At 47.1% G+C, this 25,066-nt stretch overlaps 1 protein-coding gene and 1 non-coding gene across 31 annotated transcripts in view; both read left to right on the top strand.

The window, feature by feature from the left end:
- Positions 1-25,066, top strand: part of CHD8 (chromodomain helicase DNA binding protein 8) — a 131,582-nt gene that overhangs the window by 104,597 nt on the left and 1,919 nt on the right. For 16 of the 30 annotated variants that reach the window (XM_087893787.1, XM_087893796.1, XM_087893792.1 and 13 more), the window contains 10 exons: positions 208-283; positions 3,537-3,591; positions 4,464-4,659; positions 6,888-7,096; positions 9,938-10,507; positions 13,915-14,063; positions 18,769-19,020; positions 21,348-21,455; positions 22,279-22,458; positions 24,214-24,336. In XM_087893787.1, the coding sequence (XP_087749913.1) occupies positions 208-283; positions 3,537-3,591; positions 4,464-4,659; positions 6,888-7,096; positions 9,938-10,507; positions 13,915-14,063; positions 18,769-19,020; positions 21,348-21,455; positions 22,279-22,458; positions 24,214-24,336 (1,918 nt within the window). The remainder of the gene's footprint in view (positions 1-207; positions 284-3,536; positions 3,592-4,463; positions 4,660-6,887; positions 7,097-9,937; positions 10,508-13,914; positions 14,064-18,768; positions 19,021-21,347; positions 21,456-22,278; positions 22,459-24,213; positions 24,337-25,066) is intronic. The other 14 variants (XM_087893804.1, XM_087893798.1, XM_087893803.1 and 11 more) reach the window with 3 other exon arrangements.
- On the top strand, positions 27-136 carry LOC117671238 (small nucleolar RNA U6-53/MBII-28). The gene has a single exon (XR_004592801.2). It is a non-coding gene; the product is annotated as a small nucleolar RNA U6-53/MBII-28 (small nucleolar RNA).

Consider the following 25,066-nt stretch of genomic DNA (forward strand, 5'->3'; position numbering starts at 1 on the left):
AAGATCGGGGCGGTGGGTGGGACGCACACCTATGATGACTCGCCATGCTAATACCGAGGCACCGAGGGGGACCACTGGCCCTTGAACTCGGGTGTCTGTGAGTTAAAATTGCTTCTCAAAGGAAGTCCTGAGGTGTGTCTAGAAAGCGGGGGAAAGGATGCGGAGATTTCTACGGAAATAATTGACTGGTTCTTGTGTCATTGACAGGGTGGATTTTGACAAGGACTGCGAGGATCCGGAATACAAACCGGTCGGAGCCCCTGCCAAGGAACACGATGAAGAGGTGAGGCCCTAAACCTAATTGCATTGTTAATATAGCCCTGTGATGACGAACCTGTGCCACGCGTGCCACAGGTGGCACGCAGAGCCCTCTCTGCGGTCACGGAAGCCGTCGCCCAGCTCAGCTCCACTGCGCATGTGCACGCGCATCTCGCCGGCCATCTGATTTTCAGGTCTCCGATGCGGGGCCAGGGTGCATGCAGGAGATATGCGCATGTGCGGGGTGGGGGGTCTAACATTGGCATATGCAGGGGGAGCGGCGTGCCAAAACGGGCTGCGGGGGTGTGTGACCCCCCCCCTCCGCGGCCCGTTTTTGGACGCAGGAGGCTTTAGGGAGTTGGAGCCTGATAAGGGTCCATGTCATTCAAGAAGGGTTAGACCTGGGATCATTTGTGGGAACGTAATGATTCTAGGTTGATGACTTGCTTGACGTCACCCTCTAGCTCTATCTGCTCTTCCCCAACATCATCAGTCGCAGAGTTGTTGAGTTAGTTGCCTTGCCTTAGTCCAAACTAGCTGATCACTGTACAGAGAAAAGTAAAAAAAGAAGGGAAGAACCGTTCCTTCTCCATTTTTGTTTGTTTGCTTGCTGGGGCATTCTAGAGAAAAATCAGGCGATTCGTTCAGCCAATCAGCAGCAGGCAAGACCGCATTGCCAATTGGTTCAGTGCGCCATGAAAGGAGTTCCAACGGTTTTATGTATCCAAAGGTGGACACGGCGTGAGCAGTCGGACTTCTATTGCGTGGTTTCCACGTTCGGAGTTTTTGGTCCCAGGCGGCTTCAGGGAGGCTTACCAGGCCCAAAACGGGCCGCGGGTGGGGGGTGGGGGGTGGGGTGGGGTGACACACCACGGGGTGTCGCACCTATGCGCTGGGGGATGGATGGAGCCGGGGGGCGCTCACACATGTGCGAGGGAAACGGAGGTTGCACACACGTGCAGGGGGTCGGGGCACGTGGGAGGCATTGCATTATGGATGTGGGCATGCGCGTGCATGACCCCCAGGTCCTCCCCCCACTTTTGGCACACGACCGCAAAGATGTCAAGGATGTGCTTTGGAACATGTGCGGGGAACCTATGACCCTTCCGTTGTAGCTGAAATACTCCTCCCAGCATCCTTTGCCATTAAGACTTATAGGGAGGCAGGCGGGGAATGGTAGTTGCGCGATCTGTGGATATTGTTCTGATCTAGGCGTTCCCAAACCATGAAGCAGACTCCTTATCCCAACAAAAATCCCTTTTTATTAAATTATTGTGAATTTCCCTCTTTCACATTCAGCAAAGTCTTTCAAGGGTGAATTTACAGTCACGAACCTTATCTGGCTTGGAGAGCTGCCAGGCTGATATCTTCCCCCTTTTGCTTTTCTTTTATTCCCTCTGGGAGGGGCCATTCATCGTCCACCTGTGGCCTTACTCCCAAGTCGACCCTTGTTCCTTAGCTGTTCCCTTCGCCTGGCAAGTCTGCGCATGCGCACACTGGGAACAGGCTTCAGCTGTTCTTCTGCCTCACTGATGTCTGACTCCAAAGGCAGCTGATAACTGTCATAGGGCCCTGGCCCTATTTCTGCCTCCGATGCAGAGCCCTCGCCCGAGCCTTCCCCAGACTCCAGGACTGGCCCATGTTCCTCCCCAACCTCCTCACTGTCTGAATCTGCTGCCAGCTCCGCTGGCGGGCCACAACAGATATGCCCAGATTCTCCTCAGTGAGTTTGAATATTAGAATATCCTTCGGTATTCGCACAGTACTGGAAAAATGAAGGAACACCTACAGAAGAAGATGTAATTTTTTTAAAAAATAGTAGACTGTGCAGAAATGGATAGATTGAGATTAAAGATAGAAGAAAAAGAAGATACGGAATATTTTCAAACATGGGAACTTGTTTTATCAATGGTTGGACCACTGGTTTTTTTTTCTCCAAGGAAGAAAAAGAAGTTTCGCTTCTCATTCAAGAAAAGCTTCATTGCTTCTGGCAGGAGAGATGGAAAAATTACAGTTCTGACAGGATTTTGGGAGTGGGGGTGGAGGTTGGAAAGATCTTATTTCTTTGCAGTCCTCTGGTCAATGCTTCCAACCCTCCCCCCCCCCAAAAAAAATATCCCATCAGAAGTAATCCTTTCATTGTCCCCAGCTTCCTGCCAGAAGCGATGAAGCTTCTTCGATGAAAAGCGAAACATTTTTTTCTTCTTCCTTTGAGGGGAAGGGCGAGGGAACCCTATCCGGTTGCCTTTTAAAAAAATTACGACCTAGATGACTGAGAATCTCCACAAACGTCCTTTGGGATGAATTAAACTACCAAATTTTTCAGACTATAAGATACACTTTTTTGTCTCCCAAAAGTGGGTGAAAATGTCTGCATGTCTTATAGACTGAATATTGCCGAAGCCCAGCCCACACGCTGGCTGTTTTTCTGGGCTTCGCACGCCCCATTTTCGGGCCTTTTTTTGCCCTTTTTCAGCCCTTTTTTTGGCCCGTTTTTTAAGCTTTTTTTCGCCTGTTTTTGAGGGTTTTTTTTTTCAGTCCATTTTTCTGGGCTTCGCACACCCCATTTTCGGGCCTTTTTCGCCCTTTTTCAGGCCTTTTTTTGGCCTGTTTTTAGGGGGTTTTTTTGCCTGTTTTTGAGGGGGGGGGTTCAGTCCATTTTTGTAGCTTTTCTTGGCCCGTTTTTGAGGCTTTTTTCAGCCTGTTTTCAAGGCTTTTTTCAGCCTTTTCCAGCTTTTCTCAGCTCGTTTTTGAGGCTTTTTTCGGGCCTTTTTTTTTTTTTTTGAAAAAATAGGCCAAAAAAAGCCTCGAAAATGGACCAAAAAAAGGCTGGAAAATGGTCAAAAAAATGGCCAAAAATGTGGCGCCTGGAGGCCAAAAACTTCCCCCTCCCTAAAATTAGGTGCATCATATAGTCCAAAAAATACAGTACATACAGATGTACTAAACAAGGGGAAAGTAGCTTGTAGCTGCTTCCTCATCCCCACCCCAGCCATACTTTTTGGGGTGCCTGAGGGAAGTTTTAAAGGCAAAAAAGGCTATTTCACGTCTTGCAAAGCAAACTAATGGGAACAATATTTTTTTCTTTTGGGAAATTTGAGTTATGGAAAAACATGGGGAAACGTTCGAAAACGTCCGTTTGCTTCCATGTTTTCACCAGCCGGATCCTGTTTCCACAAGTAATGCAAACGTGTGACTCTTAGGCCAACAAAACCATCATCCCCGACTATAAGGGTACTTGGCAATTCAGCTTAATAGCACTAATTTCTCCATTCCAGGGCGAAGCACTAATGATGATGGATGAAGACATATCGGTGGTGGACGGGGAAGAAGGTAATTATACAAAGCCGTAATAAGAGTGGTGCAGTGGTCTTAGAGGTGGAGCTCTCGCCTCACAATCAGGAGGCTGTGAGTTCAATCCTAGGTAGCGGCAGATATTTCTCTCTCTGGGCACAATGAGTAATTATCTGCTGCGAACTCCGCATTGGCAACAGGAAGGGCATCCGGCCAGTAAACCCTCAGCTCCATTCAGTTGCTCCAACTCCACCCCAATGTAAGGGATTATGGGGTCATTAAAAGACAAAAATAAATAAATAAAAATAAAGCCATAGTAAGACCACACCTAGAGTACTGCATCCAGTTTTGGTCACCACAGTATAAGATGTTGAGACTCTAGAAAGAATGCAGAGAAGAGCAACCAAGACGATTAGGGGACTGGAGGTGAAAACATACGATGAACGGTTGCAGGAACTGGGCATGCCGAGTCTAGTGAAGAGAAGGACCAGGGGAGACATGATAAGAATCTTCCAATATTTGAGGGGTTGCCACAGAGCGGAAGGGATCGAGCTATTTTCCAAGGCACCTAAAGGCCAGACAAGGAATAATGAATGGAAACTGATCAAGGAGAGATTCAACCTGGAAATAAGGAGAAATTTTCTGACAGCGAGAGCAATGGAACAGAAGTTGCCTTCAGAGGTTGTGGTAGCTTCATTACTGGAGGCTTTGAAGAAGATACTGGACTGCCATCTGTCAGAAATGATGTAGGGTCTTCTGCTTAGGTCAAGGGAGGGGTTGGACTAGATGACCTATAAGGTCCCTTCCAACTCTGTTCACCTGTAATCTGTATCTCTACCTTGAGAAGAGGATCAAGTGGTGGCCTGGAAGGATGCAAGAGTCACATGGCCATCCCTGTCATCATTCTCTAGGTCAGCCAGGGAATCTTTTCTGGCCTCCAGCCTCTGCGCTTACCGCCCGTTTGCGGCGACTAATCACGGCCTTCCAGCGGAGTTACAAGCGCGAGCAACTGAAGATGGAGGCCGCGGAGCGGGGGGATCGGCGTCGCCGGCGTTGCGAGGCCGCCTTCAAGCTGAAGGAGATGGTGCGTCGAGAGAAGCAGCAGAGGTAACCTTTGGGTCCTGCTTTGTACGGTTCTCTTGTCCCCTTTCTTTGGGAGAAGCTGGGTAAGGAGAGATACCGTATTTTTCTGTGTATAAGACGCTACTTTTTCTTTACAATACCATATTTTTCGGACTATAAAACGCACCTGACTTTAAGATGCAGCTAAATTTAGAAGAGGAAAAGAACAAAAAAAAAAATTTTTTTTGCCTCCACGCGGCCCATTTTCGGGCCCTTTTCCAACCTTTTTTCGGCCTGTTTTTGATGCTATTTTTTGAGGCTTTATTTGATCCGTTTTTGAGGCTTTTCTCAGCCCGTTTTTGAGGCTTTTTCGGCCTTTTGTTTTGGAAAATGGGCTGAAAAAATCCTCGAAAACGGGCCGGGAAAAGCCCCCAAAACGGGCTGAAAAAATCCTCGAAAACGGGCTGAAAAAAAGCCTGAAAAAGGCCCCAAAACAGGGTGTGCGCAGGCCCAGTTTTTGGCTGGGCGGCGCTTCGGCAATATTCGGTCTAGAAGACACACAGATATTTTCACCCCCTTTTGGGAGACAAAAAAGTGCACCTTATAGTCCGAAAAATACGGTATTTACTTGAAAATGGAGGAGCGTCTTATGCACAAGAGGCCAAGGAATAAAGGTGTGGCCCATCCCCATCCTCCAGCTCTATCGTTCCTCTCTATTGTAGTTGTTTCCTGTATCACATTGCCAGTCTAGGTTTCATCTCGATTGTTCCTGTGATGCATTGCCTGTTCTAATAAGCTGGCTTCTGCACGGGGATGGCTTGTAGTGTGCTTGCTTGCTTACTGACTCTACATGATACATGGGGCATCTTATAGACGGAAAAATACGGTACTTGAACCTGCGACTAAATTCCTCACAAAGAATCGGGACCGTACGTTAAATTGCGGTTAAGATTTATTTCTCAAGCCCTTGCAAAAGAATCTAGTGAGCTAAACTTCGATACAGGTGATCCTCGGCCTACAACCACAATTAAGCCCAAGGTGTAGGTTGTTAAGTGAGACATTCGTAAAGTGCGTTTTGCCCCAGTTTACGACTTTTCTTGCCGCAGCTGTTCAGTGAATCACTGAAGTTAGGAACCCGGTTGTTAAGTGAATCTGGCTTCCCCATTGACTTCGCTTGTCAGAAGGTCGCAAAAGGGGATCCCGTGACCTTGGGACACAGCAACGGTCATAAGTACGAACCAACTTCCAAGCACCTGAATTTTACACGATGATTTTCACATGAGGTTCACATGATCGTGGGTACTCTATAAAGGTCGTAACTGGGAGAAATGGTCATAAGTGACTTTTTCAGTGCCGTTGGAGCTTTGAACGGTCACTAAATGAACTGTTGTAAGTCGAAGACTACCTGTACTGAGTTGGAGCCTGATAACGGGATTCAAGAAGGGTTTCAAGAAGGGTTAGACTTGGGACCATTTGTGGGAATGTAATGATTCTAGGCTGATGACTTGCTTGACGCTACCCTCCAGCTCTGTCCACTCTTCTTCTATATCATCAGTCACAGAGTTGTTGAGTCAGTTGCCTTGCCTTAGTCCAGGTGTCCGCAACCTGTGGCTCCAGAGCCACATGTGGCTCTTTGGGCCCTCTGCTGTGGCTCCATGTCAAGTGATCCCGCCACTGGCTGGCCCAGCCCCTCTCCTTCCACTCCCAGTAACTCCTTGCCTGGCCTCAGAAGGTAAGGGCAACGGTGGGGGATGGAGAAGCAGCCAGAGCAGAGACAGAGATACAGAGAGAGTGGGAAAGAGACAGACATAGAGAGATACAGAGAGGGGGAGAGAAGAGGGAGGGAGAGAGAGATGTCAAAAGAGGTTTGTGATTCCCGGTGTTTTTTAACAACGGGTTCTCTGTCCTAATGACTGGCTGGGTAGGCGTAGCTAGGGGGGTGTCATGTGACTGGAGGAAGTGAGTGACGTCGAGTTGGTCATGCCCATCCAGGTTTTGTGGCTCCCGGTGTTTTCTTTTCTGTGGGAAATGGGTCCAAATGGCTCTTTGAGTGTTTAAGGTTGCAGACCCCTGCCTTAGTCCAAACTAGCTGATCACTGTACAGAGAAAAGTAAAAAAGAAGGGAAGAACCATTCCTTCTCCATTTTTGTTTGCTGGGGCATTGTAGAGAAAAGTCAGGTGATTCGTTTAGCCAATCAGCAGCAGGCAAGACCGCGTTGCCAATTGGTTCAGTGCGCCATGAAAGGAGTTCCAACGGTCTTTTGTATCCAAAGGTGGACACGTCGTGAGCAGTCGGACTTCTATCGCGTGGTTTCCACGTTCGGAGTGGAATATGATCCAGACACGATGCGGTTCCACTGGAGTCGGTTTCGGACCCTTGCCCGCTTAGACAAGAAGACCGATGAAAGCCTAGCCAAATATTTTCACGGTTTCGTGGCCATGTGTCGACAGGTGTGCCGCCTTCCTCCCGCTGCAAGTGATGGTTAGTAGCGGAGTTTGGAATGGGTAGAAAATCTTTAGGATTAGCCTGAATTAATTGGTGGGTTGCTCTCGGTTTGGACCGGTTCGGAGGAACCATTAATAAAATCAGTGGGAGGCCCCGCCCACCGCCCCGGATGTCATCATCAGCGATCTGCGCATGCACAGAAGCAAGGCACGCGTGCAAGCGATCCTGTTCCAAACTGGTAGTAAAGTTAAGTAGAACCCACCCCTGGCCTGAGCACTGGGTTATAGGATTAGCAACGTCTGATCTAAATTCCTTGAGTCCTCTTCCCAGTTTTAATTGCTGAAAATTTAGACCTAGGATCCAACTCAAGAATTATGAATGGGACAGACAGCTCCACAATTTTGAGTAGTGCCAGGAAGTTTGGGGGGGTGGGGGGTGGAACCTTTTGAATTGAGCTTGATTCCACTGATTCAACGGACTTGTCCATATTGTTTTAGGGTAAATGAAGTTTTCGTTAAAAGTTAATGCAACTCTAAAAGCAGTTGCAACTTTTTTGGGGGGGGAGTTAAGATTGACGCTTTAAAAATGAGAGATTGCTTTAATCAACAGAAGTGAATAGACCAGTGGTGGAATTCCAGTTTCTTTATACTACCAGTTCTGTGGGCATGGCAGGGGAAGGATACTGCAAAATCTCCATTCCCACCCCACTCCAGGGGAAGGATACTGCAAAATCCCCATTCCCTCCCTTACTCCTGGGGGAAGGATATTGCAAAATCTCCATTCCCACCCCACTCTGGGACCAGCCAGAGGTGGTATTTGCCAGTTCTCCGGACTACTCAAAATTTCCGCTGCCGGTTCGCCAGAACCTGCTGAATAGCACCCCCGGAATAGACTATACTCTTGTGACCTCCCAAGTAGTTTTTCTAAATTGTTTCAGAAGACTGGGAAAGGAATGGAGAAAAAACACGGATGTGAACAATCAAGAGATAGCAAAGTCAATTAGCAGCTTTTCTAATCAGGGACAATTTAGAGAACTCTGAAAAGCAGTTTTTCAAAGCCTGCAAATAGACTTTACCCTGTTTAACTCACTGTGAGTGAGGCTGGGAAGTCACTCTTATAGATTCTCTATATATACTACTCTTGAATTAAGTCGTTCCCTTCTGCCAGAATATCTGTTCAAATCCTTGCGATATGCAAGATTAAAATTTGTACTCACATGGATCTTCAAATAGAAAATGATAGATTTTTCTCATTAGAGGTATTCTCAATACGTCTCATTAGATCAATCCAATATTTTGTCTAAAGATTGATCTACATTTCACTTAAAAAAAAAATGACAATAAACTGCCCGTTGGTATTGTTTGAAAGAGCCCGTGAGTCTTGTCCATGATCTTTGGAGATCAGTGGGAATGAATCGGGGTTTCTAATTCCGATCACATTGGAACATAGAGGGTCTCGGAGAGAAGTCTCAAAGTAAGCCGTAAGTCAGTGGTCTCCAACCTTTCTGACTGGGCAGACTGGCAAAGGGGGCAGCGGGGGAGGGGGTGAGGAAGGAGGGAGGGAGGGAGAGAAGGAAGGAAAAGAAAAAGAGAGAAAGAAAGAGAAAGAAAGAAAGAAAGACATAGACAGACAGGAAAGAAAAAGAAAGGAAGGAAGGAAGGGGAGAGAGAAAGAAAGAAAGAAGGAAGGGAAAGAAAGAAAGAAAGAGAAAGAAAGAAAGACACAGGAAAGAAAAAAAGAAAGAGAGAGGAAGAAAAAGAAAAAAGGAGGGAAGGAAAAGAAAGACAGGGAGTGGAGGAAGGAGGGATGTGGAAGAAAGAAAAGGAAGGAAGAAAAGAGTGGAAGAGAGGAGGAAGGAAAAGAAAGACAAGAGGGACGGGAGGGGAGGAAGGAGGGTGAGAGAGATGGAAGGAAGGGGAGAGACAGAAAGAAAGAAAAAGAAAGGAAGGGTGGAGAGAGAGAGAGAAAGAAAAAGAAAGAAAGAAAGAGGAAGGAAGGAAGAAAGGAAGGAAAGAGGAAGGAAGGAAGAAGGAAAGTAGGGGAGCGGAGAGAAGGGAACACATGAAGCAAGATTGAGAGATAGGAAGGAAGGAAAGAAAGAAAGAAGGAAAGGTAGGGGAGCGGAGAGGAGGAGGGAAGACAGGAAGAAGCAAGATTGAAAGATAGAGAGAAGGAAGGAAGGAAAGAAAGAAAATAAAGAGGAAGGAAGGGTGAGAGAAAGAAAGAAAAGAAAAGAAAGAAAGAAAGAAAGAAAGAAAGAAAGAAAGAAAGAAAGAAAGAAAGAAAGAAAAAGAAAGAAAGAAGCACCCCACCCACGGGATGCAGGCAGCACATGAAACCACACCCCTTCCGATCCACGGAAAAAACCTTTTCCCACAGAACTGGTCCCTGGAACGGGCTGCAGCCCGGCACTGCAGCCCATTGGGACCCCAGCCATAAAGCAGTGCTTCTCAACCTCAGCAGCTTCAATATGGGTGGATTTCAGCTCCCAGAATTCCAGCCGTTTACTGGAATTAAATTATGCACCTCTTAAAAAGTTGCTAAAATGGAGAAGTGGTGCTATAAGGCAGCGCGCCCCAACCTTTTGGGCACCAGGGACCAGTTCCATGGAGAGAGGTTTTTCCCACGGACTGGACGGAGCGTGGTTTTGTGTGCTGCCTGGTTCCCCTGGATGGGGTTTCACTTGTTTCTGTGGACCGGTTGCTGGCATGGCGTGGACCGGTACCGGTTCATGGACTGAGGGGTGGGGACCCCTGCTATAAGAGCTTCAGGCAGTGGGCCAGGAGGGATGGGGTGGAATAGAAGAGAAAACAACTGAGGAAAAGAGCGAGAAGTAGAACGATTCCAGATTCACTCGGTTTTCTCTTCCCTCTCCAGAGTCTCCAGACCCCACCCTGTTTATCGAACCCATCACGGAAGAGCGGGCCTCCCGCACCCTGTACCGCATTGATCTCCTGCGCCGTCTGCGGGAGCAAGTGCTGTGCCATCCCCTCTTGGAGGAGCGCCTTGCCCTGTGCCAGTCTCCTGGGCCTGAGATGCCACCGTGGTGGCAGTGCGGGCGCCATGACGGAGAGCTGCTGCGGGGAGTGGCCCGCCATGGTCTGAGCCAAACCGACACCACCATCATGCAGGACCCAGACTTTTCTTTCCTGGCGGCTCGGCTCAGCCACCTGCACAGTCGGGCAGGGGGCACAGGGACACCCCCTCTTCCGCCCCCGGGGCCAGCTCAGCCTACAGGTCTACCCCTTCCGGGGGTCAGCACGGCGGCTGCTCCGTCCCCCCTGCTCCTCGCTCCACCTTTGAATGAGCCACCTGCTCCACCGCAGCCGCTCGCCTTGCCTCCCAAACCCGAATCGGCCGAGGACTCCGACTCCGAACTTGACCTCAGCAAGATTTCTGCTTCATCGTCGTGTTCGTCCTCCTCGGGCTGCTCCGACGATAGTGAGGGTAAGCTGGTTTTTTTTTCCCCCCCAAGATGTCCCTTCTTCTTTCCCTCTCATCTCCTGAGGAGAAAATAGCCTTGCTTGCTTAAAAAAAATCAGAAGGGATTGGCCAAAGCCTTTCTAATAAAACTGAGAAAATGCCTGTTGATGGAAAGGGTTTTTAACTTGTCTTTTTATAGGAGCAGTGACTCTCCAAACTGTATTTTTCTCCCCTCTTCTAGGGCAGGGGTCTCCAATCTTAGCAACTTTAAGACTTGTGGACTTCAATTCCCAGAATACCTGGGAGTTGAAGTTCACAAGTCTTAAAGTTGCCAGAGGTGGCTGAGGAATTCTGGGAGTTGAAGTCTACGAGTTTTAAAGTTGCCAAGGTTGGAGACCCCTGTTCTAGGGAGTTTAGGAGAATTCTCCTTTCCCCAATTCGTAACAATCCGATAAATCAGCTTAAACATAGACCAACAGACCAAACATAGACTGTCCTGACTGAGGCATATTACGGAATCCAACTCCAGTTTATTTGTCGCTAATACATACCGGTTTATTTCCGTGTGTGGGATGTGTTAGTGGCTGAATCAGGAGTCAGCAACCCGCGGCTCTGGAGCCGCATGTGGCTCTTTCATCCCTCTGCTGCGGCTCCCTGTCGCTGGTCGGTGCCACAATTTTTAGAGGAGCTTCCGATTGGGGCGGGGGTTGAAGCATGGCGTGCCAGGAGGAGACTCTGTGGCAAGGGGCGGGTTTTCCGGTTGGCTCCACAATTGATAGGGCTTTTGGTTAGGACAGGTAGAGGAAAAAGGACACCGCATTAGGAGGAGACTCTATGGTGGGCGAACCGGACTTCCGGTCGGCTCCAAAATTGAACAGGGAGCTTCCAGTTAAGACCATTGTGGCTCTTTGAGGGTTTAAGATTGCCGACCCCTGGGCTGAATAAATCTGTAGCCTGCCTCATTTATTTAGTCGTAAATCTTATCATTTCTGGATCAATCTGCAATTCTTGTCTATAAAAACCAAGGGTTTTTATTTATGATTGTACCTGGTTTTTCTCTAACACGGTCTTTTACAAAATACAGCATTCCCTATTAAGTATTTTTTACCACTCAAGTTTATTAAAAGCCTTTTCTGTTCCTTATTTTTCCACTAACGTAACTTTAGTCTTTAAACTCAGGAGTCAGGATAGTTTATTACAATCAGAGACCAGAGACCAGAACAAATAAAAAACACTCAGTGAATATCCAATTTAAAAATCCTAGAATAGAATGATAAATAACAAATAAAATCTAAAATGAAATCTAGTCGGTCAATTACATATGGTCTAACTATACTAAAATTACAATTCATGAACAGCGAGGCCCGTAATCTGTTTAATACTAAAATGGAAAGGAATAATCAGTGCAAACGTTTTTGCCACGTTTGTTGTGTAAAATAGCTGTGGTGGATTAGACGCATGTTTCCGACGAATCCCCGGTGCTGCTGCGCCGAATTTATCTACCTGCCCTGTAGTAACAGACTGTTTGTCCACTAACTTCTTCTTGTGCCATATCCGTCATCGGACGTTGGCGATCACGTTGGCAATCCTATTTTTATCAACAGCCACGCGAAAAAGTGCTGCTGAGTTTTGTCCAAACTGGTCCCTTAGATTTTGAAGCCATGATGTTCTTCTTCTGCCTGGACTTCGTTTTCCTTCAACCTTTCCTTGAAGGATTAAGTGAAGTATGCCGTAGTTTTCCGGGTGTCGCATCGCATGTCCAAAATATTCTAAATATTCTAGCGCTTTTTTTATAGAACTTGTAAAACAGCACACTAGAAGATGTTCAGCTGGTCCTCCTGCCAAGCATTGAATCAATGCCAGCTTGGATTGAGTTTTAGCAAAGGGGTGTACATGAGCTTGCTTAAAAGCCACGCCCCCCAAAAAACCCCTATTAGCACCGTAGTATAGGTAGTCCTCAAATTATGACCACGATTGACCCCTAAGTGAGACATTTGTAAAGTGAGTTTTCCCCCCATTTTACGCTTTTTCTTGTCCTGTTCGTTAAGTGAATTGCTGCAGTGGTTCAATAATTAACACCGCTGTTAATTGAATCTGTTTCCCCCGTGGACTTCGCTTGTCCGAAGGTCACAAAAGGTGATGACCCCGTGTGAGGGGTCACAAAAGGTGATAACCCCATGATCCCGGGACACTGCAACTGTCATAAATACGAGTCAGTTTGCCAAGCGTCCAAATTCTGATCACATGTTCTTGGGAGATGCTACAAAGGTCATAAGCGTGAAAATAGAATAGAATAAACTTTATTGTCACTTTGAAATGTACACTAATCGGCATACATTAAAAATGAAATTTGGTTGCAGGCAGCTCTCAAACGATCACCACCTCCAATTTTACACTACATAAATGTGACAAAATAAATAAATGAAAACAAAATTATGTATATACCCATATATATTACATGACGCAGAGGGGAAAAAATGGTCATGTCCCTTTTTTTCAGCGCCGTTTTTATTTTGTATAATTTTTTACTTTAAATAAAAGTATTGAATACATAAATTGTGGCATCTGGGTGTCGTTAATTTTAATACCAAATAATAGTGATAATATTGACAATGTTGGTAATCTTAGTAACATAAGATTTGTGCTGTTAAGATTTAGAATAGAGGTAGGAATGAGAAAGAGGGAAAATATTCTGTATATATATTTTAAAATCAGTATGTAGAGGAAAGGATTAGAAGTTGAAAGATGATTGTATTGTGTACAATGTTATTATAATGATGTGAGTATAATTAATGTAACCATTATTTTTTGGACTATAAGACACACCTAAATTTAGAAGAGGAAAACAACCCAAAAAAAGTTTTTCGGGCTTTTCCCAGCCCATTGTTGAGGCTTTTTTTGACCCGTTTTCGAGACTTCATTCGGCCCATTTTCAAGGCTTTTTTCGGCCCGTTTTCGAGGCTTTCGGCCTATTTTCGAGGAATTTTTTGGCCCATTTTCGAGGAATTTTTGGCCGTTTTGAAGGATTTTTTTGGCCCATTTTCAAGGATTTTTTTGGCCCGTTTTTCCAGAAACAACAGGCCGAAAAAATCCTTGAAAATGGGCTGAAAAAAGGTTCAAAAACACGGTATGCGGAGGCCAAAGAAAACAGCCGGTAGGTAGGCAGGGCTTCTGCAATATTCTGTCTATAAGACACACAGACATTTTCACCCCCTTTTGGGAGATAAAAAAGTGCATCTTATAGTCCAAAAAATACGGTAAGTGCAGTCGTAATTTTGAACGGTCACTAAGCCAACTGTTGTAACTCGAGGACTACTACTACTGGGATGGGACTACTACACGTCCTTCTCTTCAGGGTCCTCTTCTGGACCACAGACCCTTCTTCTCATTCCATCCCTTCCTACCTTCTCGTCGTTTTTTGTCTGTCCCAGGTGAAGAGGCTTCTTGTGGCGGGAAGCTGTTTGAGGAGGAGGAATCCTCGCTGCTCTCCCTGCCCACTTCCCACGAGGGGAACTCCCCGCAGCCTAGTGCCTCGGATCTGCTGCTCCAGGAGCGCCAAAGGGCCCACGAGTGGCCAAAGGTAATGGGCGAGCCGGAGAAGACACAGATACTCCTGGAGTTGTGTGGTGCACCAAGAGCATATTCCGTTTGAGACCCTGAGCCAGGCGGGGGGGGGGGAGGAGTGTCTACCGCCAACTCACCACAGCCAGTTCGCCGCCGTCAATTTGCCACTGCTAGCTTGCCCGTCGGCCCAACTCGCCACAGGGGGCACCCCTCACGGCCGACTCCCCGCAGGGCAACTTGGCACGAGGAGAAGAGTTAACGTAATATTGAAGAAATGGCGTAATGGAATCGTTAAAGGCAGTGCGCACACGGAGAGGCGAAATGAAATGCGAATGACAAAAATTAAAATATTTTTTTAAAAAATTATGATAAATAATTAAATTGAATTGTTTTGAATTGTCCCACGGCATGTTGGCCGTGGCGAGTTGGCAGCGGCAAGTTAGCGGCGGTGGGTTGGCCGCGGCGAGTTGTTCCATTCCACCTGAGCAGGACTCTTTATCAATCCCATAGGGTTCAGAAGAAGTAATTTAATACAGATGTTTACCTTGGGCAATTATTCCTTTCTTCGTCCCTGCTCTGCCTCTTGAGCAGGGACAAATATGTCCCATTTATGTCCCAAAGATGCTCTCATTTATGTCCCAAGGGTGCTTTTTCTGGAGGCAACTGGACTTTCTTGTTTTTTTTCTTTTGAAGACGTTTTGCTTCTCATCCAAAAAGCTTCTTCAGCTCTGACAGGATAGTGGGGAATGGAAGGATTTATATTCCTTGCAGACAGCTGCATCCTTTTAGAGCAGGGCTGTCAAACTCGCGGCTCACTGGATGCGTCACATGCTGGCCACGCCCCTGCCAGGTTTAGCCACGCCCCCGATCGTCACATGACGATGTGAGTTTGACACGCTTGTTTTAGCGGGCCTTTGAAGCCCTTGGATCTGTGTCCTCGGGGTCACCTGAGTGGTGCAAATGGTTCCTGTAGTCTGCAATTTTTTTTCCTCTGGAAATCCATTCCTACTCCGTCACCATTCAAAGGGTGTTCATTCCAAATTATATAGCTAAAAGTCTGTAGAGATTGTCAGTCGTCCAGGACGTGGTTGTCCCAACGGTGCTTTTTTCAGGAGACAACTGGACTTTCTTGTTTTTCGAAGACGTTTCTCTTCCCTTCCAAGAAGCTTCTTCAGGTCTGACTGTGGGGAAATGGAAGGATTCATATTTCCCTGCAGTCAGCTGGTCATTTGCATCCTTTTAGAGAGAGTCGTTGAGGTCACTTGGAGGTTTAACGGTTTTCTCAGCAGTGGTGGGTTCCTCCCGGTTCCGCCGACCGGTAGCAGTGACGATATGACGTCACCGAACTGGTTCTGCCCCCCCGCCCCCTGCGTTATTCTTACCTTTTATTTGGCCCCATCCCCAATCTATTGCTGCCTCCTGAGTCCCAGCTGATCGGCTAGAAGGAAAAAGCTGTTTAAACTCTTGCTGCGGGGCTTCAAAGGGCCTCCCTACAGCTGATCAGCGTTAAAAGGCAGTGTGGTGGTAGACCAGTGCCTCCAAAAACAAAGAGTATACCGGTGCCTGCAAAAATAAATGGGTTGACCAGTGCCTCCAAAAACAAATGAGTAGACCGGTGCCTGCAAAAATAAATGGGTAGACCAGTGCCTCCAAAAAATGAGTAGACCAGTGCCTGCAAAAATAAATAGGTAGACCAGTGCCTCCAAAAACAAATGAGTAGACCGGTGCCTGCAAAGATAAATAGGTAGACCGGTGCCTCCAAAAACAAATGAGTAGACCGGTACAGCCCTGCAAGTAGTTAAAAGCCTAGTAGACTAGTACCCTTGCTAAATCCTAAAGAATTGTCACATGACCATCAAGCCACACCTGCAAAATAAGCCACGCCCACAGAACCGGTAGTAAAAAAATTTAGTACCCACCCCTGATCCTCAGGGTCACCTGAGTAGTGCCAATGGTTCCTGTAGTCTCCAGCTTTTCTGGAAATCTGTTCATACTCCCACACCGTTTGAAAGGTGTTCATCTCAAATTGCGTCGCTAAAGCAAGCACCCAGTCAGAGCTGAAGAAGCTTCTTGGATGAGAAGCGAAACGCCTTCAAAGAAAAAACAAGAAAATCCAGTTGTCTCCTTTAAAAACACTTTTGGGACAACCATGATCTGGATGACTGAGAATCTCTACAGATCTCTCTCATTTATCTAAGGAGCTATTAGGGTTTTGGTTTTTTTTTTTTAATAGCACACCTCCGCAGTGGAATATATGATATGCCCATTTTGTGATCTCTTCAGATCCGTGAAGCTTCCCCCTACCATTTAGACAGGATTAACCCAATTTATTAGGTCTCTGCATACAGTAGTGGCCAAAATTGTGGAAACCTTTTTGGGAAAAGTGTATTTTCTAAAACTAGCTAATAACACCACTTTTTTGGGGGGAGTATTACCATAAAATTATATATCACTGGAAAGATAATTTAATCAAGAATGTAAGGCAAGAACTTTTATGAAGGATTTGCTGTTAGAATAGCAGTTACAGTATAAAGAAGAAAAGTGAAACACGTAAAAAAAACGAGATGTACAAAAATGTACAAAAAACGAGATGTACAAAAAAAATGCTTGGGAGAGTTTACTCTGAAGAGATATTTGACTTCCTTAAAGATTAGCTTATTTTTACTGTAGCATGTCAGGTGCCTATGGATGATAAATGTTTTCACAGGCAGGATCTTGTAGGTTCTGCCTCCTGTGGGCACAATATGGGAAGTTTGCACACCCCTTCGAACACGACTTGGCCTACCCTTCAGTCAAAGTTTTTGATACCACACCCAGCCCAATTGTGTATATTTTATATAGAATGTCTAAATTGCATGTGTGTTTTTTTTTAGATTGTGACCATGTTTAATTTATTGCTTGATAATTAGTTGAAATAAATTTTCAGCTGTGGTTACCTTTAAAAAAAACAAAAAAACGAACGAGATGTACAAAAATGTCCCTTGGGAGTTGGGCGGCATAGAAATGCGATAAATTAAATTAAATTAAATGATCACCATAGAAAAAATGAGATATACAAAAATTTTCACCATGTCAGTTAATACTTAGTTGGGTAACCTTTAGCATGAGTTACGGCCTTACAACGTCTTCCCATGGAGCGAACCAAGTCTTTTTGTCCTGCAGTATTATCATGTGAAACCAAGATTGAATGATTCCTTCTATTAACTGGGTTATATTGCTGGGTCGCTTCTGACTAGCAAGTTTCTTTAGTCAGTACCATAGATTGTCAATTGGGTTAAGGTCTGGGCTATTCCCAGGCCACTCCAGCAGTGGAATAGGATTATCTTGAAACTCAGGGGGGAAAAAGTGGTGTTATTAGCCATCAAACTTCAAAAATACACTTTTCCCAAAAAGGTTTCCACAATTTTGGCCACTATTGTATTTGGAAATGAGACAGAAATGCTTCAAGTCTCCTATATAAAGCAACTGCCTTCTTCTTCAGATGTCTGTATGAGTCTTAAAAAAAGACACGGTTACTTTAAGAGAGATTTGAATGTGAGCAAATGGATTCCTTTATGGAAAGCAGTAGTATCTCTTTACAGACTCAAGCAGAAGCGTGAAAAAAAGACATAGCTGCTTTTAGTGAATGTCAGAGAAGGGCTGCGTTTCAAGTTTTGAAGGACTTCCAAGTAATTTTTTTAAGAACGAGCAATTGTTAACGCGTCATGCTTTTATAAGTTAATCAATAAAACGGATGGGAACACTCATTTTATTCTCACCTGCCTTGGAGATATTTCCTATTTGAAAGGTGGTACCTTATAAAGCGATTGCATTTGAATATAACTTCAACAGTTTTTTGTGGATTGCTCCTAATATTTTGCAAGGTCTTTCAAATGCAAAAAAAAAAAAAAAAATCTCTGGAGGCTCAGCTGAGATTTCGTCAGATATTGCCAATTTCATGAGCACATGGTAATTTTTAATTAGGGCAGAGGGGGGAAACCTTACCCAACAGGAGCGCTTAGAGGGTAGTGTTCTCAGTCCATGATATATAAAACTTTAGTCTTTCATCATCCTCTTTTAACGACTCCATAATCCCTTGCGGGTTGGAGTCTGGGCAACTGAATTGAGCTGAGTGTTTACTGGCCAGATGCCCTCCCTGTTGCCAATGCGTAGTGTTTTTCAGCAGATATATTCTCAGTGTGCCCAGAGAGAGGAATATCTTCCATCTACTTAGGATCGAACTCACATTCTCCCGATTGTGAGGAGAGAGCTCCACCTCTAGGCCACGCACCACTCACAAAACGTAGTCTTTGTGACAAAAAAAAGCATTAAGAACTGTGGTGGCACAGTGGTTAGAACGCAGTATTGCAGGCTAATTCTGCCGACTGCCAGCAGTTCGATATTGACCGGCTCAAGGTTGACTCAGCCTTCCAGTCTTCCAAGGTGGGTAAACCCAGATAGTTGGGGGCAATAGGCCAACTCTGTAAAGCGCTTAGAGAGGCCTGTAAAGCACTATAAAGCAGTATATAGGTGCTATAGCTATTAAGTATGGAATCCTTAGTGCTCCCTGAGCTCTTTGACTAGGTTTGAAAGTCTTCAAGCATTAAGTGTTGGAGAGAAGCGGAGATGTCTTAAGAGATACCCAGTTCCCAAGTGGGAAAATGGCGGATTGGGTTTGAAGGCATCTTGCAGATGATGGCGTTTTTTGCCCGGGTTAGTATCTCTTCCTTTTGCTTCCGCAGGACCGTGTCCTCATCACCCGTATCGACTTGGTGTGCCAGGCTGTGCTGTCCGGAAAGTGGCCCTCTCCACAACAGGGCCAGGTAGTGTCCTGCGTTGGCCAGGGAGAGGGCCTGCCCCACTTGCACGGAGAGTACACCACCTCCCCCATCCCTCACATCTGCCCTCTGGCATCACAAGAGGAAGGCACAGCTTCCTTCACCCGCCTCCGACACGGTGGCCAAGAGAAGGAGTTTACCGTGCAGATCAAAGATGTGAGTTCAAGATAGGTCTGGAAGAACAGCATCCATCTCACCCGCACCCACCCACCCAGCCCCCCGTGCATGCCAGGACCGAGTCCCTGCGCAAAACCAAATGGCTGTATCGTTAGGGAATTTGAAAAACGGATGAAAATGGAGATTCGGCTGCTAAACAAAGCAGCAAAATCACCACGTTTCCAACGTTAGACCGTTTTGAAGAGCAGCTCCTAGTGCCCGTTCCCACCCTGAACCTGTTCCCCAGTTCCTCACGGCCTGTGATCATCCTTTTGTAGGCTAGTTTCAGCTTGTCTGGTGAGAATAACAGAATAGCAAAGTTGGAAGGGACATTGAAGGTCTTCTGGTTCAACCCCCTGCTTAGGCAGGAAACCCTATACCCGTGATGGCGAACCCATGGCACGCGTAGCCATATCGGTCGGCATGCGAGCTCAGCTTCGGCGCGGCCAGCTGATTTTTGGGCCCACCAGAAGTAGGAAAACAGGCTGTTTCCTGACTCCGGAGGGCTTTGTGGTGGGGGGAGGCCCATTTTCGGACTCCCCAGACTCCGGATTTGGGGACAGCAAAAAATGGGCCTTCTGGTCCTACCGGAAGTTGGCAAATGAGCTGTTTCTGGCTTCCGAGATGGTGGGGAAGGCCGTTTTCGCCCTCCCCAGGTTCCTAGAAAGGCTCTGGAGCCTGGGGGGAGAGAGAAAAACGGGCCTTCCGGTCCCACCAGAAGTTGGCAAATGGGCTGTTTTCGGCCTCCAGGTGGTAGGAAGGTTGTTTTTGCCCTCCCCAGACTCCTGGGAAGAGAAAAAAAAAGGGCCTATCGGGCCATTGCATGCCAGGAGCAGGGGTGGGGGTCACACGCGCGCGACACCCCTCCCCCGCGCCTGCACTCCCCCCACTCCTGGCACGCGATGACAAAAAGATTAGCCATCACTGCCCTATACCATTTGGTTGTCTAATCTCTTCTTAAAAACCTCCAGTGTTGGAGCATCCACAACTTCTGGACACAGGTTGTTCCACTGGTTGATGGTTCCGTTAAGACGGGTGTCAAACTCAAGGCCCACGGGCCGGATCCGGCTCACAGGGTGCTTAGATATGGCCCGCGGAGTCGACCTGGAAATAACTTAAGGACTGGCCCGCGTTGCCTCTGCGACCGACAATGGGGCGTTTTGGCTGCCAGAGTGGAGGCCGTCCTTGACTCTCAGAAGGTTATAAAAGGGAGGGAAGGTAAAATATTTTACCTTTCAGGCTTGCAGGATTCTGCTACTATAGGCTACGTCAATAATTTATCGTTCTAGTCTTCCTATGGCCATGATGGCGAACCTATGGCATGCATTCCAGAGCCCTCTTTGCAGGCGCGCGAGCCTTCGCCCAGCTCAGCTCCATCCCACATGTGGACGCGCCTCTTGACGGCCAGCTGATTTTCAGGGGGGGGCGCATGGAGGAGATGCAGGCGCGGACGGCTGGGGGGCGGGGAGCGTGGGGGTGTGTGGCGACACCCCGACCCGGTGGCCCGTTTTTGGTCCCAGGAAGCGACAGGGAGGCCTGCTAGGCCCAAAACGGGGCAGGGGGGTGGCACACGCGTGTGCAGGGGGGGTCACGCGCATGCAGGGGGTGGGGGGAGCATGTGGGGATCACACATGCATTGCATTATGGGTGCAGGCCCGCACGCGTGCTGTTGCACGCGCACACGCGCACACTTTTGGCACACAACTACAAAAAGGTTAGCCTGTCCTATGTTGTCAGTTTCTTGATCTGGTCTCTCTCGCTCATAGGGTGATCAAGTAGATCAAGTATATATTTAAAAAAAAACAAAATCGCACAAATGTACGCCTATTTTCATAAGTGTGTAAAGCCACGTGTAGGGAGGTGCGGTCCCGTGTCACGTCCCCTGGAAACGCCCACCATAACCATAACCACATCCACAACCCTGCCCCCCTTCCCCCCACGGTCAAACACAACCCTGGTGTGGCCCTCAGTGAAATTGAGTTTGACGCCCGTGTTAGGAAATTTCTCCTTAGTTCTAGGTTGCTTCTTTCCTTCATTAGTTTCCATCCGTTGCTAAAGACAGAAGTAGAATCTTCTAAGGACCCTACATGCCCCCCGCCCCACTCCTTCCAAGCCTGCCTAGAAACTTAGATTATCCTGTGGATAATCAACAGATTTTTGTGCCACCGATTTTACGTTATTATTTCCCCCCCTCCCCCTCTCAATTCCCACCACCCCATCCGTTGGGAGCTTTTAAGGCTAATTGGGAAGGTGTGCGGGCGGCGGAGGGCGGAGCGGGCTCCCCGAATTCTCCCCCCTTGCCCCTAACCCTCCGTGCATTTTTCTAGGAAGAAGGAATCAAACTGACTTTCCAAAAGCACAAGCTGGTCCCTAATGGCACCGTTCGGGATCGGCCTGCTCTCACCCAGAAGAAAAGTAGCAAGAAAATGGTGGAGGTGAGCGATGGCTGGCTTGCGGGCAGGCGGTACTCGGGAGGGGCGCCCAGAGGCAGCCAGTCCATCAGTCAATGGTGGGGAGCGTGTTTGCGGCCCTGGGAATTGAAAGGGAGGAAGGAGGGAGCGCTGGGTTAGAGACCCTAACTTTTCGGCTGGCTTGGTTTTTTCTTTTTCTTTCTTTCTTTCTTTCTTTCTTTCTTTCTTTCTTTCTTTCTTTCTTTCTTTCTTTCTTTCTTTCTTTCTTTCTTTCTTTCTCTCTCTCACCCTTCCTTCCTCTTTATTTTCTTTCTTTCCTTCCTTCCTTCCTTCCTTCTCTCTATCTTTCAATCTTGCTTCTTCCTGTCTTCCCTCCTCCTCTCCGCTCCCCTACCTTTCCTTCTTTCTTTCCTTCCTTCCTTCCTTCCTCTCAATCTTGCTTCATGTCTTCCCTCCTCTCCGCTCCCCTACTTTCCTTCTTCCTTCCTTCCTCTTTCCTTCCTTTCTTCCTTCCTTCCTTTCTCTCTCTCTCTCCACCCTTCCTTTCTTTTTCTTTCTTTCTGTCTCTCCCCTTCCTTCCATCTCTCCCACCCTCCTTCCTCCCCTCCCGTCCTTCGTCTTTCTTTTCCTTCCTCCTCTCTTCTACTCTTTTCTTCCTTCCTTTTTTCTTTCTTCCACACTCCCTCCTTCCTCCGCTCCCTGTCTTTCTTTTCCTTCCCTCCTTTTTTCTTTTTCTTCCTCCCTCCCTCTTTCTTTCTTTCTTTCTTTCTTTCTTTCTTTCTTTCTTTCTTTCTTTCTTTCTTTCTTCTTTCTTTCTTTCTTTCTTTCTTTCTTTCTTTCATCTCAGCTGGAACTGCAGTGTCTGGAAGCACTGAGAGGCCCAGATATCGACCTGGAGGCTCATATCCCAGTGGTGAACAAGACAGACGGGACGCTGCTGGTGGGCGACGCGGCTCCCCGCCGGGCTGATCTCGAAGTGTGGCTGCAAGCCCACCCCGAGTATGCGGTAGATCCTCGCTTCTTGGCTGTAAGTATTTCTTCAGCTAACATGTCTTTGCTCCCCATTTGCAGATGGAGTTGTTGTGCCCTAGGCTTCCTGAGTCATTAAAACACACAAGTAGTCCCAAAAACCTCTTTTATTGCAACAGCTGTGAATTACGTTCATTCACAACTGAGTCCCAATTAGTTGTAAAAAGTCCTTCAGGAGAAGTCCTTCGGGATAATCACCAACATTTATCTCCCTTGACACTCTGCCAAAGACCTATTTGGCAAAGCCACATGGAGTCCAGAATCAAACAGAGATGCCGACTGGGAACAGAATTAACAACGTTGCTTTCCTGCAAAGGGCCCACGTGCCTTTGCTCCTCTTTTAAGCCTTAAGGGAAGGGCCAATCATCTCCAGGCCTTACTCCCGAGTTGTCCCTTTTGTTTTAACTGTTCGTGCCTTCTGGCAGCTCTGCGCATGCGCGCACTAGGAACAGGTTCCTCCTGTTCCTCTGCTTCTCTGATGTCCAACTCTGGAGGCTCCAGAGTCCGCGCATCACTCCCAGATGGCCCTGGCCCCATCTCTGCCACCAATGCAGAGCCCTCGTCCGGGCCTTCCCCCGACTCCAGGACTGGCCCATGTTCTTCCCCAGCCTCGTCACTGTCTGACTCCGCTGCCAGCTCCGCAGGCTGCTGGCGGACTACAACAGGAGTAATCTTCTTCCCTTCCCTTTTGGAAGCCTTTCCTTTCCGTCCACAGACATCATTTCTCCCCCCACATCTCCTGTTCTAACCTGCTCAGATATCATCCTACCTTTTCTCTTAAGAAAATGTCTGGCTATTTCATCTTCTCAGTAACTCTTCAGGGCCACAGGGCTGAAATTGAATTGAAATCGGACTAAGAATCTTCAAATCCAGCACAATGATTTACCTTAACCAAATGTTGCAAAGGACCACAATTTGCCTCTTCTGAATGAGACTTTAAATCATCATCATTTAACGACCCCATAATAATCCCTTGCGGGGTGGAGTCTGGGCAACTGAATGGAGCTGACTGTTTACTGGCCGAATGCCCTTCCTGTTGCCAATGTGGAGCTTTGTTCAACAGATATATTCGCATTGTGTCCAGAGAGAGAAATATCTGCCTCTACCTAGGATTGAACTCACAGCCTCCTGATTGTGAGGCAAGAGCTCCACCTGTAGCACCACTCTGAATGAGATTTTAAATGTTTGCTTCTAATTACAACAGCTAGTCTTTAAGTCTCAAGAAACCAACGTTCTGGCTGAGAATATAACCCCCAAAAAATCTCCAAGAGAGATTAAAGCCTTTTTGAATAGAGAGAGAGGAAGCTCTGATTGGAGGCTTTTTTCCTGAAGCTCTGTTTGGGAGCTTCTTTTCTGAAGCTCTGTTTGGAGGCTTTTTTTCTGAAGCTCTGTTTGTGGGCTTTTTTCTGAAGCTTTGTTTGGAGGCTTTTTTTCTAAAGCTCTGTTTGGGGGCTTCTTTTCTGAAGCTCTGTTTGGAGGCTTTTTTTTTGAAGCTCTGTTTGGGAGCTTCTTTTCTGAAGCTCTGTTTGGAGGCTTTCTGAAGCTTCATTTCTGATGCTTTTTTCAGCCTCTGAAACCTCCATTTGAGAAGCTGGGCGGGGCTACATTCGGAGTATAAGACACACCCAGATTTTCACCCTTTTTTGGGGGGAAAAGGTGCATCTTATACTCTGAAAAATACGTACATGTAATAATGAGTTTTACTCACTGAGCAGTATCTAACTCAACCTATTTTCCCTCCCCTTCTCTCCAGTACATGGAAGAACGCCGGAAGCACAGATGGCCCCGGTTCCCAAAACCTGTTCCGATAGAGCCAAGCTGTCTGGTAGGGCTGGAGAGGATGCAGGTAGCTGGCATTTCTGCCAACGGTAAAAAGGTAATTAAAACAGAGATCCTACAACCATCCTAACGTTTTGGTATAGAAGATGGCTGACGCTTTTCAAGTTTTTCAATGATTTATTTTAAAAAGTGCTTTTAAGAACTCGATCTCGGACACTGTTTAAGGTTTCATGCTCACAACCGGAGAGCACGATGAAGGGGGAGAGGGTGTCAGGAAATAGCAGTAGATAAATCCCCATTCTCTCCTCCGTCAATGGCAGCACCAACACAGATCTATCCATACTTCTAGTCTGCCCATCTTGGAACGCTCCCGTCTTCTGCAATGCTATAATGTTGTTTTACATTTTTAAAAGTTTTAATCAAAAAATCATTCAATTTTGATGTAATATATTGATTAAATTCTACACCGCCCAGAGACTCTATGAGGACTATGGGCAATTAAGAAGATGGATGGATGGATGGATGGATGGATGCAGTGGTGGGATTCAGCTGGTTCAGGGCAGTTCGGGCGAATCGGTAGTTAAGTTGCTGCCTGGCTCCACCCCGCCCCTTCCAGGAGTCCCCACGCATCCCAGTCTGGCTCCCAGGTAAGTGCAGGGAGGCCTCCTAGGAACAAAACGGGGTGCGAAGAGGGGCAGCGCGTCCGCCCCCGCAGCTCCTTTTTGCTCCCATGGGGGTGCAGGAGGCCAAGTGTTGCCTGTCACGCCCCTCTGGCCACGCCCATCATGGCCACGGCCACCCAGCAGGGCAGAGAACCGGTTGTTAAA

Source organism: Pantherophis guttatus, chromosome 4 (genome assembly GCF_059756535.1).
Source record: "Pantherophis guttatus breed Tessera chromosome 4, ASM5975653v1, whole genome shotgun sequence".
Classification (NCBI taxonomy): Eukaryota; Metazoa; Chordata; class Lepidosauria; order Squamata; family Colubridae; genus Pantherophis; species Pantherophis guttatus.